At 38.2% G+C, this 13,194-nt stretch overlaps 1 protein-coding gene and 1 long non-coding RNA gene across 3 annotated transcripts; both read right to left on the reverse strand.

Moving 5' to 3' along the window:
- Nucleotides 1-2,606: 2,606 nt before the first annotated feature.
- Nucleotides 2,607-4,278, reverse strand: LOC309500230. The gene is made up of 3 exons (XR_014206504.1): nt 4,193-4,278; nt 3,364-4,068; nt 2,607-3,128 (listed from the first exon to the last, which is right to left on the reverse strand). It is a non-coding gene; the product is annotated as an uncharacterized lncRNA (long non-coding RNA).
- Nucleotides 4,279-8,399: 4,121 nt separating this feature from the next.
- Nucleotides 8,400-12,837, reverse strand: LOC309500470 (uncharacterized protein). 2 transcript variants are annotated; one of them, XM_082172080.1, is made up of 4 exons: nt 12,796-12,837; nt 11,387-11,974; nt 11,110-11,297; nt 8,400-10,539 (listed from the first exon to the last, which is right to left on the reverse strand). In XM_082172080.1, exons 1-4 carry the CDS (start codon nt 12,802-12,804, stop codon nt 9,996-9,998), a joined length of 1,329 nt encoding a protein of 442 aa, XP_082028206.1. In that variant the 5' UTR covers nt 12,805-12,837; the 3' UTR covers nt 8,400-9,995. The 2 variants fall into 2 exon arrangements, with proteins under 2 accessions (XP_082028206.1, XP_082028207.1); XM_082172081.1 differs by lacking the exon at nt 11,110-11,297.
- Between the last annotated feature and the right edge of the window lie 357 nt (nt 12,838-13,194).

The following is a 13,194-nucleotide window of genomic DNA, read 5'->3' on the forward strand; positions in this document are numbered from 1 at the left end:
TCAGCTTTGCATCACAGAAATAAATGATAATTTAAAGTATAATAAATTTAAAACCAATTATTTTAAATTGTAATAATATATCACAATATTACATTTTGATCAAATAAATGCAGGCTTGATGAGCAGAAGAAACTTCTTTCAAAAACATTAAAAATAGTAATGTTTCCAAACTTTTGGCCTGTACTGTATATATTATGTTGAAGAGAACATGCATTTCGCGAGTGCATGTTTTAACATTTAATTAAAGCATATAATATATATAGCCTATATATATATATGCTTTAATTAAATGTTACACTAATTATGCTGTATGCAGAAGAGAACATGCATTTCACGAGTTTTATTTGCACGTTTAAAAAGTTAGATGACATATTTCAACTATAGCTTGTATGTTGGCAAACTATCGTAAAGAGTTTTTTTTTTCTTTTACTTTTATTGAATATGTATAAGATAACAAGCGGATATAAAGGACATATAACTTCTACTACAGGAATTAAATTATATCAAGTATATGTAAAGCTTCACATTAAATAAAATACATAAATAAATAAAAGACATACACAGAGGAAACATTATCACATTGTCACTTTTCTTGTTTTTAATCAACCTTAGAGACTTTAGAAATGTATCAAGTAAAGCGTTCTTTCGAGCTATGAACCGCGTACATGTGATGTCACATGGGGCGGGGCAATGCGAATCTCCAAACTCCATCTGAGTCCGTTTCGTCCGAGGCCTTTATGTCTGATGCCTTTTAGTCTGAGTCCGTTTCGTCTGATGCTTTTTAGTCTGAGTCCTTTTCGTCCGATGCCTTTTAGTCTGATGCCTTTTTGTCTGAGGCTGTTTCGTCTGATGCCTAATTGTACGAGACCTGACACCTGACATTGTTTTTCCTGAGACCTGAAGCTTTTCAGTCTGAGGCGCGATGCCGTTTTGTCCAATGACTGAAGCCTTTTAGTCTGAGGCATGATGCCTTGTCTTCATATGTCTGAGGTCTGAGGATGTCCTAAAATGTACACCGTACGCATGGCATATTTATCGTGTTTGCATGAGAGTGCCCTCTGGCGTTCAAATGGGGCAGTATTTACTACCAATCAGCCGCACACCACTGACAAGCTGTGCACAAGATAATCGCAGCCTTTGCCAAATCGCGTGCGGTTTTATTGCGATTAATCGTGCAGCCCTATAAATAATAGTGCTGGGCAATGATTAATCGTGATTAATCGCATCCAAAATAAAAGTTTGTGTTTACATAATATATGTGTGTGTACTGTGTATAATTATTTAGTACAGGCCTATATAAATACACACATATGCATGTATATATTTAAGAAATATTTGCATGTATATACTGTACATATATTTATACATAATATATATTATATATAAATCTAAATATTTTATATATAAATAACAAATTTTTCTTAAATTTATACATGCATATGTGTATATTTATATATACAAAATAATGATACACAGTACACACACATAAATTATGTAAACACAAACTTTTATTTTGGATGCGATTAATCACGATTGATCGTTGCTCGTTGATTTAAAGGGTAACTAAACCCCTGGTCAGAGCCTGACTCCACCCACTGGCAATATTTGAAAAATGCTGAAAAAGTAGGCAGAGCCCAGTGGAGAGGGGGTGTGCATCTGAGACGTATCTCTCTGTAGGCAAGGGCGTGGTTAGCTGGTACTCTCTGACATCAGAGTGTACCACAACTTCCAATAGGAAAATTCAACTGCAGTAGCCACTGTTCAACCTGAAGAGGGCAGCACTCAGATGTTTTTACACCATATTTTGTAAAATTAAAACACTTTAAACACAAATGTCAAAAAAACGACTTGAATCAATGAACAGCACTAATAAAGCCCCATTCTTACAGATCATTAACTAAAAAAAGTTGGTTTAGGGTTTAGTTACCCTTTAAACAACCTGCCAGAAAAGTTCAGTTTCCCGGTGCTCGTTCTCTTCAGCTTCAGCGCGCACGATCAAACAGCAATGCAAAACATTAAAAGCTATGATTGGGACTGTCATATCATTATAATTGTATACACTATTGTAATAAAAAGTTGTAAATTCTTTGGGTTTAGTTGCATTCTTCAGCAACTGTTGAGTTGATTAACCTTCTAGCAAAGCGATTCAGTTTAACGTTCGTTCTCTTCAGCTTCAACGTGCGCAGCTCAAACAGCAATGATGTAATTTGAAACAGTAAGCCTAATTTTAAAGATGTTCACTATTACTGTAATAATAAAAATGTCATAGGATTGGGAAAGGTCCACCAGCCGGGAATCAAACTCGGGTATCCCGAAGCACATCGGCGCACTTGCCCACGAGGCTATCGGGGCTGACTATAAGTGTATACTACAAATTGCATACTGCATACAAGTTGTATTTGTACAAATACTTATACTTTGTACAAAATACTATTGTATACTATAATGTATTTTGAAAGTATACTTTCAGTGCATTGTTACAGTGATCATTTCCAGCACACAGTATACCTAAAATATATTTTTAATAAAGTGCAAATAAATACACTTTTAAAAATTAAACAGAATTTTCACTTCAAGAAAATGAATTTCACTTCAAATTTTTTTTTTGAAAATATACTAAAGTACAATTAGTTTAAAGTGTGTTAAAAGTTGTATTGTGAAAATAGGTAAAAGCATGATGCTAATATACTTTTAATATATTTAAAGATAGTACCATTTTTGTTAGTATATTTGCAATGTACTGTTGAAAAAGGGAATATATTTCAAATACAATAAAGTATAAGCAAGCAAGTTTTTGTACAGTGTTCTTGTGTTTCCTGTGACTGTGGGCATCAGAGCACAGTAATACACAGCAGAGTCTGATACTTCAGCAGAGGAGATCTCCAGATCCACACGGTTTTGATTGTCTTTTCTGATCTTAGTAGTGAATCTTTGATCTACTTCAGATGGCTTCACATCTTTTGCAGTGTCTGAAATAAGCACAAGGTATTCAGGAGCTGATCCGGGATACTGACGGTACCAAAGTAAAGACCATGCAGAAGAATAACTGCAGGATAATTTAACACTTGAACCCTCGGCTGCAAACTCCTGTGTTTTGTCTGGTGTAATAGTATCTCCATTACTGGCACCTGCAAAGAAAAGTGAAATAGTCTCAGAGGGTTTAAATATTATCACTATGCTGGTAAAATGTGTGCATTTCAGAAGTTAGCCTAATTCACTTATTGTGCACTATTAGTATTTATATATTAGTGTATTAGTGGTTATATAATATAGTGTACTTTTAAATATGAAGGCCACAAATAAGACCATATAACATACTTCATTGTGATCATTTAAGGACAGCACTGAAGTGATGGTACTTGCATACTAAAGCAGAGAACAGAATAACTGAATGGAGGATCATTGTGTGTGTGCTTACAGTCTCAGCTTGAATGATCTTATGACAGTCTCTGTCAGGTTCAGTAAAATACGTTAAGCTCCTCCTTCCTCACCTCCTGGGGGAAAGGAGTGCATCTAAAAATCAGTTTATCACTGTCACACTGTTGCTTCATATAATGTCACAAAGACAGAGTAGCATCTTTCATGTCATCACTTTAATAAAAATCAATTATAATAAAGGTCAAGACTTAAACACAAGATTTGCATTTACTTTTTCAGCTAAATTTATCTTCGAGTGAAAATCCAGGGATCCGAATGTGTAATGTACTGTAGATGCAATACTATGCATCAGGTTTTTGTACAGTGTTGTAGTGTTTCCTGTCACTGTGGGCTGCAGAGCACAGTAATACACAGCAGAGTCTGATACTGAAGCAGAGGAGATCTCCAGATCCACACGTTTGATCTCTTTTGTAGCTTTTGAATACAGACGAAGACCAGGCTCAGATTTGCTTAAATATTCAGTGACAAGAAGTAAAATCTCTGGTTTTGTTCTGAGATTCTGGCGATACCACTGGAAAGAGTTAACAGTGACACCAGTTGTACTGTAGTTACAGGAGAGAGTCACATTTCTTCCCTCAACAACATGTTTTTCTAAAGTAAATGGTTGTATTGTATCAGCCAAAGAAGTTTCTGTGGAAAAAAAGGGTGTCAATTAATTAAGCAATACAATCATTCAACTTTCAGAATTCATACATTCACAGAAATGTTTTTGGTTTTTATTTTGACTGACATAATGCTAAAAATGATTTCTTACCAATGCAAAGTTGGATTATTATCCAAGTAAAATGAAAACATGTTGTCCTCAGAGAGATTATCAATGATGCCAAAATAGTAATTCACACTGTCAACATCAGGGAATCAGCTCCACCCACTGCTGGAGTGTTTTATAACTGAGCAAGACATCTTTGTGGAAAAGGGAAATATGACCTATGAATGTTATAACAAAAATTCATAGTTCATTATAACAAAAATATTCATTGTACATTTTTGCATTATGAGCAGCACTGTATAGCCATATAAAGTGGTATATCATTGTGAATATATATTGATGCATTCAAAGAAGAGTTTTTGTTAATTATTTGGGTTTTTTTATGTAAAGAAAATCCACATAGCTGGAATATGCATATTGAGGGAAACATCATGTTAAAAACATCCTGACAAGAACTAATGCTGGGTACACACCAAAAGATAATCGGGCTGATTTTGGGCCGATTTCTCCCCTTCCGACAATCCTAGCTATGTCCCGATTATCTTGATGGTTTAACAGATTATTTTATCAGATTTTCCCTTGGTGTGAGGTGTGTTAAGAGTGTCCGAACCTGCTCGGAAGAACGTCGGAGCCGCTCCGATCGCGAATCGTAAATATTAAACATGTTTAATATTTACGATCAGAAATCCTGATGTGTGGGGGGAACTCCGAGGACAAACACGCGCACGCTCTGGAGATTATCACGTGAAACGAAACAATATCCAATCAGAAAGCGAGATGATGGAAGAAACGGTCATTCTCACACACACACACACACACACACACACACACACACACACACACACTTGCAGGAAGCTTAATGTTAAGATTTAGTATTCATAAGTGTAAATTTCGAGGAAACAAGCCTTTGTTTTTCATTTTAAGAGCAGACATTTTACAATACCTAAACACAATATTGGGTTTGAAAAATAAGAAAGCTGCAAAGTGCGTTTCAATCTGTAAACATTTTCATTATGATTATTATGTCTTTTTATGTTTGTTTATCGGCTTTACTCTTTGTACCCCCCTGACTGTAATTGTATAATTCTTAAAATCAATAAAAATAAAAAATAAAAGTGTTAAGGGTTCAGTGATGTTCTATAGACTAGAGGGATTAAATAACTTTTTCTAAAGAGACAATAAAGACAATAAAGAATGAATATATTTCTGTATAAAATGTTATAATGGTAGGTACAATGGTTTTTTCACGTGAATTTTCTGTGAAAATCATTCCAAACACTATCGCAATTTCTTCCTGCATATCGTCCGTCATGCTTATTCTGAAGTCTCACGATATTTTGCGAGATTTCCTGTGTTCATAGTCGAGACTCTGGTTGAAAATCTGTTTGTGTGTGGTGTGCTGTCTTTGTCACATCATGGCAGACCACACACTATAGGAGCAAAACGCTTAAATCTAGGATTTTTTGTCCTCATGTTTGTGGTCTGTCACATTTTGAAAATCTTATAAGATGTAAAAAATCTTTTGGTGTGTACCCAGCATAAGAGCTCTGATTCATGCAGTTTGTGTTTCAGTCACTGTGGGCTTCAGAGCAGAGCAGTACACAGCAGAGTCACACACACACACACACACACACACACACACACACTCACTCACTTGTTTAATCCTCCTCTGCTGAGATCTTCAGAGATTTAATGTCGTCTTTTCTCTTCAGTTGATTTCATCTAAGGCTGTGGCTGAAGTCAGTTGTAGTTATTGTGTTTCTGCTCGTCTCTTTTTTCTGTTCTCTTCTTTCCTTCAGTGATTCTTTTTGTTAACAGGCTTATTAAGGCTGAGATGACTCCATATTTAATGTACACAGATTTTGTGGCTCAGATAAGGTCCAGTTCTGGTTTATTTATTTGCTCTTGGCTGACATGTGGCATTACTATGGCCTGCTTGCAGGGGCGGACTTTACCATTAGGCAAAGGTCGGCAATTGCCTTGGGCCCCTTTTTATTAGGCTATATATTTCTAAAACTCAATTTGCGAAAAATGGCATCAAATCATTAGTGTCGCAGTCCCCCTTTTCTTGAGAAAAAGTAATGCCTATCTTGTGAAACGTAATATTTATCCAAATGAGTCCATATTGAATCAAATCACAAGAATTGAATCGAAATGGTGAAATTTGTCAAGCAAAAAAAAAACGAAAAAAATGTAAACATTGTAACATGTTTCTGTTTAGGAGTAAAGAAGTGTATGCAGGGTTTAAAGGGGACGTTTTTTTTACTTCCCCGTAGATTAGCTTTACCTGCCTATCCACCATTCAGTCGGTAGGCCTACATATTTTTTTTGTTAAAGATTGGATGGGGAGGGGCCCATAGCCTACCTACCTTCGCCTTGGGCCCCCGATTTGCTAAATCCGCCACTGCCTGCTTGTGGCCCAGATCTGGCAAACAGGAGTGGTCCGCCCAAGGGCCGTCATTCCACGCTGCATGTGGGCCAGATCATCTTTCCACGTGTGCCAGATGTAGGCCGGATCTGGGCCGACACAATGTTGCTATGTGGGTTTACAAGCATATCAAATGGCAAATATTAGTGAAATATGATGATGATGAACATGAGTCAGCCTGAGTTTGTGAAATATTATGACGATGAACATGAGCCAGCCTGAGTTTAGATGTCACTGTATTGTATATGTTTGCACAGGTTAAACTCATATAGACCCTTTGCACGTGACGTCACGCTCTACTCGCGCGAATTCTGAACGCCATGACGGACGGCGGAAGAGCTATTCTGTAGACGGACGGCAAGCCAAACGAGTACGTGTTTGTGTTCGTTCTTGTAATAAAATGGTTATTTCGTGTTGTGCCGTGGGCTGTGCTAATAGACAGGGTAAAGCCAATATATCTTTTTATCGAATACCATTTGATGGGGAGAGAAGGCAGCGATGGGTTGCTGCTATCAGCCGAAAGGACTGGCAGCCCTCCAAGTACTCCAGGATTTGCAGCGAGCATTTTTTACAAGGTAAGATTAATGTATTTCCCAGTTACATGTACTTCATTTGTGTAATACCATACCGTCATCCTTGTCCAGATGGAGACCCAGTCAAATTGTCATTTGTAACATGAGTAACCTAAGTTAGCTATGTTATGAGCAAGTATCAGCTAGCTTGATAGGGCTGTGCAGTCTACCCATTCACAAACGTAGCTAGCTTAATGTCAGGAATACACTGATCACCCGTCTCTAACAGTGTCATCTGGATCTGACACAAATAACAACGGAGATTTTGGTGCCATTTAAATGTCTATGCTTCTCTCTGATGCTCATAAATTTACGTTAGAGGCAATGTAAACATTGCCGCATGTGAGGCTATTTAACACTACACTTGACAGCAGGTAACGTTAGCTAGCAGCTGGATAAAAATGGTTAAAATGCTGACAGGTAAAACTGTGTACAAGTTTGTGTTTCAATGTAACGTTAGAGGATTCCTCTGCCAACACAGAGCAGACCTCGTGCTGCATTCAAAGTGATTGTAAATTACCCTTTTCCCATCCAGAGGTTGTTTTTGTAATTTAACAGTTATTTACTTTACAAATAGAAAATGGATGATGTGTCAGGATAGTTATAGGCTGGGACCATGGTTCTAAGCTCCCTCTTGGTGGTACTCAGGCAGATGATTTCTTTTATCAGGACAGAAGAGTGATGACCCTTTATCCCCTGATTATGTGCCGTCAGTGTTTGCGCACACCAAGTCCCCTGCGAAGCGGCGAGCCCTGGGAAGTCTAGGGAAGTATGAGGTCAGAGAGGCAATGAAGAAAAAAAAGCGTCAGGCGTCGTCCAAACATGAAGCTGCCAGGGCACTCCTCAATCTGTCAGCTGAGATGAATGTGTTACGAGAGGTTGAAGAGGAGATTGTAGAAGAGGCTAGTATCAGTGAAACTAGTGGCAAATGTGATGCAATGTGCCAAACCAACCTCACTTCAGACTACATTGAGTCTCTTGAATTTGAGTGTCAGCAACTCCGGGGTGATACGTTTGCTCTGAAGGAGAAGCTGAAGCCCTCAGATCTGGAACAGAGCACTTTTGAAAACAGTGACAAACTTAAAACCTTTACAGGACTGCCCAACTATAAAGTATTTATGGCAATGATTGATCTGGTAACTCCATTACTTAAGGATACGGCAAACATCACCATCTTCCACCAGCTACTATTGACATTAATGAGGATCAAGGGCTGGGGTGGGCGGTCAACTGATGCTCACATTACAGCCAACAGTGGGTTTTTGGATAATCTCCTACCAGGAGACTTGATCCTAGCAGACCGTGGCTTTAGGATTCAGGAACAAGTTGGCTTGTACTGTGCAAGGGTTGAAACTCCTGCCTTTACACGGGGGAAAAAACAGCTGGGCGCTGTTGAACTGGAAGATTCCAGAAAACTTGCAGCAGTCCGCATACATGTTGAGAGGGTAATTGGTCAAGCACGATCCAAGTACAGAATGTTGCATGGACCTGTGCCCATTAGTCTTCTGATTAAGTCATCAGAAGAAGAAGAGTTCACCTCTCTTGACAAAATAGTCAGAGTGGCTTGTGCCCTGACGAATCTGTGCCCCTCAGTGGTGCCAATTGATTAGCTGAAAAAAACTGTTATTCTTTAACAGAGAGGTTTCAAAGTTAAAGGGTACTCTCCACTTTAAAATGAAAATTCTGTCATCATATACTCACCCTCATGTTGTTTCAAACCTGTATGAATTTCTTTCTTCTGCTGAACAGAAAGGAAGATATTTAGAAGAATGTCAGTAACCAAACAGTTTCTGGTACCATTGACTTCCATAGTATATATTTTTTCCTACTATGGAAGTCAATGGTACCCGAAACTGTCTGGTTACTGACATTCTTCTAAATATCTTCCTTTCTGTTCAGCAGAAGAAAGAAATTCATACAGGTTTGAAACAACATGAGGGTGAGTATATGATGACAGAATTTTCATTTTAAAGTGGAGTATCCCTTTAAACACATTTATTTGAGTAACAATTCCAAGTGTAAATAGTTGTACCAGTACATTAACAATCAATTGTTTACTTATCCATTAGAATCAGCTGAAATGTAACAGTTATAAGTTAGTAGTTGCATAGAACCCATATTTGTGGATGAGAGCTATTTTAAGACCATCTATTGTATACTATTTATTATATACTATTATTGAAGTTATGTATCAGGCTAGTGGCTGTGTAATGTAAGATGGTGTGTACAGTGGGTCCTGGTGACTCATCATCGGTCTCTTGAACAACAAACACATATGATGGTGGATGAATTTGCAGAGGGGTCAAATTTTTGATTGAGATGTAATCACCGGTTTGTGCTTTAGTATTAAACAACGGGAAAAGTAGAGCATTTATCAAGGTCTCCTATTTAGTCAGTATTGTGTCTACATCACACAGTTTAACCAAAATTAAGCTGTCACTCTGCTGTTTTATAAACCTCTTAAAATTGTCATGTGTCAGTTCCCTTAACACATTCACACTTTGTATTAAATTGAAACATGCAGGACAAACGTTATAAAAGAAGTTGTATATGAGTGTACATTATGTAATTTAGGTTGGCTTTTATAAACGTGTTGAAAGATGTTTTTGTAAAATAAACCAGCCATCAAACTTTTGACTATGCTGTTGTCCTTTATAAAAGGATATTAAATGTATGTAGAATTACACACTGGCAAATCTTACTAAATAATTCAATTCAATTTTATTTATAGTATCAAATCATAACAAGAGTTATCTCGAGACACTTTACAAATAGAGTAGGTCTAGACCACACTATAATTTACAAAGTCATTTCTAGTAATTCACTTCATGTTTTGAACAACGCCCTACTACTCCTCCAATTCTTGTGAGTCTGTGGACTGTGTTTTGTCTGACAGCAGTCTATCTGGGCATGTATATGTCTTGGCCAATAACTCAGATAAAATGGCTGACCTATAGAAGGCCTCAACATTCTGCACTGCTTCTGTAAAAAAGTCAGCATCAGGCAAAATTCTCTGTACAAAAAAATTGGATGTAGACCACACCATGAAGTCACAAAACTTCCGCTTCGTCACAAACAACTGGGCTTGCACCTGGTAGTGGTATTGATGATTTCTGTTAAGTGCATGTGTACCATCTGTGTTCTCAATGCAGAAATGTTTCTTTTCAGTGGCACTGAGGACTCCGGTGTCTTTGGCACAGTGTGGGCACTTGATTTCCAAAATACCATCGCCACAGCAGGAGCAGGACAGCAAGGCATCTGGAGATGCTCCAAGGTAGGGACGGGAGGTATCAATGTGGAGACCGGCATCACGAACACTTAGGTCCTGATGCTGTTGTGCAGCGTAAGCCTCATACGTCTCTCTGGCTTTTTGTTCATGTTCACATCCCCATCTGAAAATTAGAAAAATAATGTTAAGTCATCGTAACTCTTTGAGTGCCCTTTTCATTGGATTTGTTCTCTCATTTCCCTAAGAACTATAGGTACTATAGATGTCAGTACCCAAAATTGGCCTAATCTTAATAGCACATAATATTCTCTTGTATCACATTCTATCACAGATATCACAGAGTAGTTTAAAAAGGTGTAAATGAAATATAACAGGAACATTATGAATAAATAGGCAAAGGACCTACACCATACACCTGGGATTAAAAATAGATAAGGGCACTCAAAGAGATTGAGGGATGCACTCTGTCATCATGTTTGCAATTTAATGTTGATCATTTGTAATACTGACCGTAATAAATATTCCAATGATAAATGCATTTCTTTGTCTTGTGGTTTTTTTGTTTTTTGTTTTTTTTTTAAGCAGGGACCCTCTACATTAGAACACAACATGTATTGCATACATTTCCATAGTTGAAACATAACAGTTCAAAGCACATCTAATTTCTTTACTCACTTACACTATGGTGAAATTAAAAACAGTAACTGTATGTTTGTGTCATTGTCACACATGCCTGGTTGCAACTGTTGAAAATCTGCATAGGTCAGGGTAACAGATCTGCCTAATTAGGGATTTGGAAGGATTTGTAGGGTCTGTCCTTGCAGCTGACTTGAACCTAGATGCTGTCACCCTACCAGCCCTCATGTCAAACCATAGCCTTGACTTTCCCTGTTGTCGTGTCTCTTCCTCAACTTTTACTGCCTACAACATTGTAAATTATAGAAGATGAAATTAATGACATGACCTTCAAGCACATTTTAGTCATATGAGATTAAGAGGGATGACTATACCTGCTCTGGTGTGACTTCCATATCATTGAATACCGCATCACATTTTTTCTCAAGGTCCGAGGCAGACAGCTTCCGGTTCTGAGCACTGTATAACTCAGTCAGGGGCTGTGGTAGACCCAGAGACACCACCTTTGGTTGAAACTGTTTACAGTAGTGCGGCAATATGCGTAGGATACCACTCTTCTCTGAAGGGTTTGGAGTTGCATTATCCAGAGCCTTGTAGAATTGTTCTATAGCTGCTGCAGACACACCCACTTTTTTCACAGATGGACAACCTGAATGGCTTTGGTTGTTTACACCACAACGCTTTTTGGCAGGATTTGAGAAATCAATTCCCGATCCCTCTTCGTACAAAGCCTTGCCCGCTTTCAAAGGAGGAAGTCCCCACTGTCTGGGCCCATCAGTGCAGCTTTTGTCTTCCAGATGTTTAACAGCAGAGTCTATTGCGTACAGCAGAGCTGTTACATGGGAGCACACCTCTCCCAGGCCCGCTTTACATGTACAGTGGCCGCACAAGACTGTCCCATCCTTCTTCAAAGATACCCATGGTTGTAGTTGGGTTTCAGACAGTGACTGGCTGTGATGCACCTACAATTACAGAAAGTGGCATAAATACATTATTCTTACATGAATGTTATTGTGATGTTATTGTTTACTGCTGCAGTGACACCATAAATGCCCCTTGTGAATACATTTTAATCACTATGCTGTGTTTAACTAGTCAAATCTTAACATAGGCTACAGTGAATATAATCACAGATAAGAAGATGACTAGATGTAACGTGGTTTACTGGCTATGATGCACCGTCACCTACAAATACAGAAAGTGGCATAGATACATTATTTTTACATGAATGTTATTGTGATGTTATTGTTAATGCTGCAGTGACACATTAAATGCACCTTGTGAATACATCTTAATCACTTTGCTGTGATTAACTGGTAGAATCTTAACATAGGCTACAGCGAATATAATCACAGATAAGAAGATTTCTAGATGTTACAATTATATGTGGTTACTACTGATCAGACACTCCGTGATTTACTGTCTGCATGGATTAACATGTGATCGATAATTGATGCCTGCACTTCCCAGAGCTGGGATGCGTCCAGGCATCCATTAAAAAGCCACGGCCGACCATGTCCTCTAAAATCATAGGCTATGTGTTATATAAATATTTACTTAAGTAAAGAATAGATGTTAAGTAAGGGATAAAGAAAATATAAAGAAAATAGTCCGTTCCGTCTCTACAGTTAGAATCCTGCGTCCATCGCATCGCTCTGTTTTTCATGGCAACGGTGTGTTATTCTTAGCAGCGGTCTGTTATCAAGAAATAACACACCGCATTCTACATTAGAATTCAACCAAGCCATGTAATAATACAAAATAAACCATATTGATGTCTTACCTTTGCCATTATGAGGTACCTCCCCCCGCCGTTAGCGTAGCATCGCGTAACGTTACCTGTAACCCAGCCAGCTACAAAGAACTGGTAAGCATCCAGACTTTTAAAAGCTTTGAGATCAGCACCAGTGTATGGGGATACCCCGTTTACCACATAGTGGTACAAATCGTGTGGGCCGAAGTCGGGCAGACTCGGCGATTTAATGAGGTCCGTGAAAACTGAGGTAGGAAGAAGGTAAGGGTCGGTATCCAAACCTGCTATCTCCAACTTCTCAAAATACCGCTCTTTGTGAGCACCTACCAGATGCCCAACCTCGACCGATAACGGCACTACAACTTCCTCAATAGAAGAAGCCATGGAGTTTAGTGGTAACGTTATCTATTTTAAATTTTAATCTAAAAC

Source organism: Leuciscus leuciscus, assembly GCF_965113295.1.
Source record: "Leuciscus leuciscus genome assembly, chromosome: 6".
NCBI classification, from domain to species: Eukaryota; Metazoa; Chordata; class Actinopteri; order Cypriniformes; family Leuciscidae; genus Leuciscus; species Leuciscus leuciscus.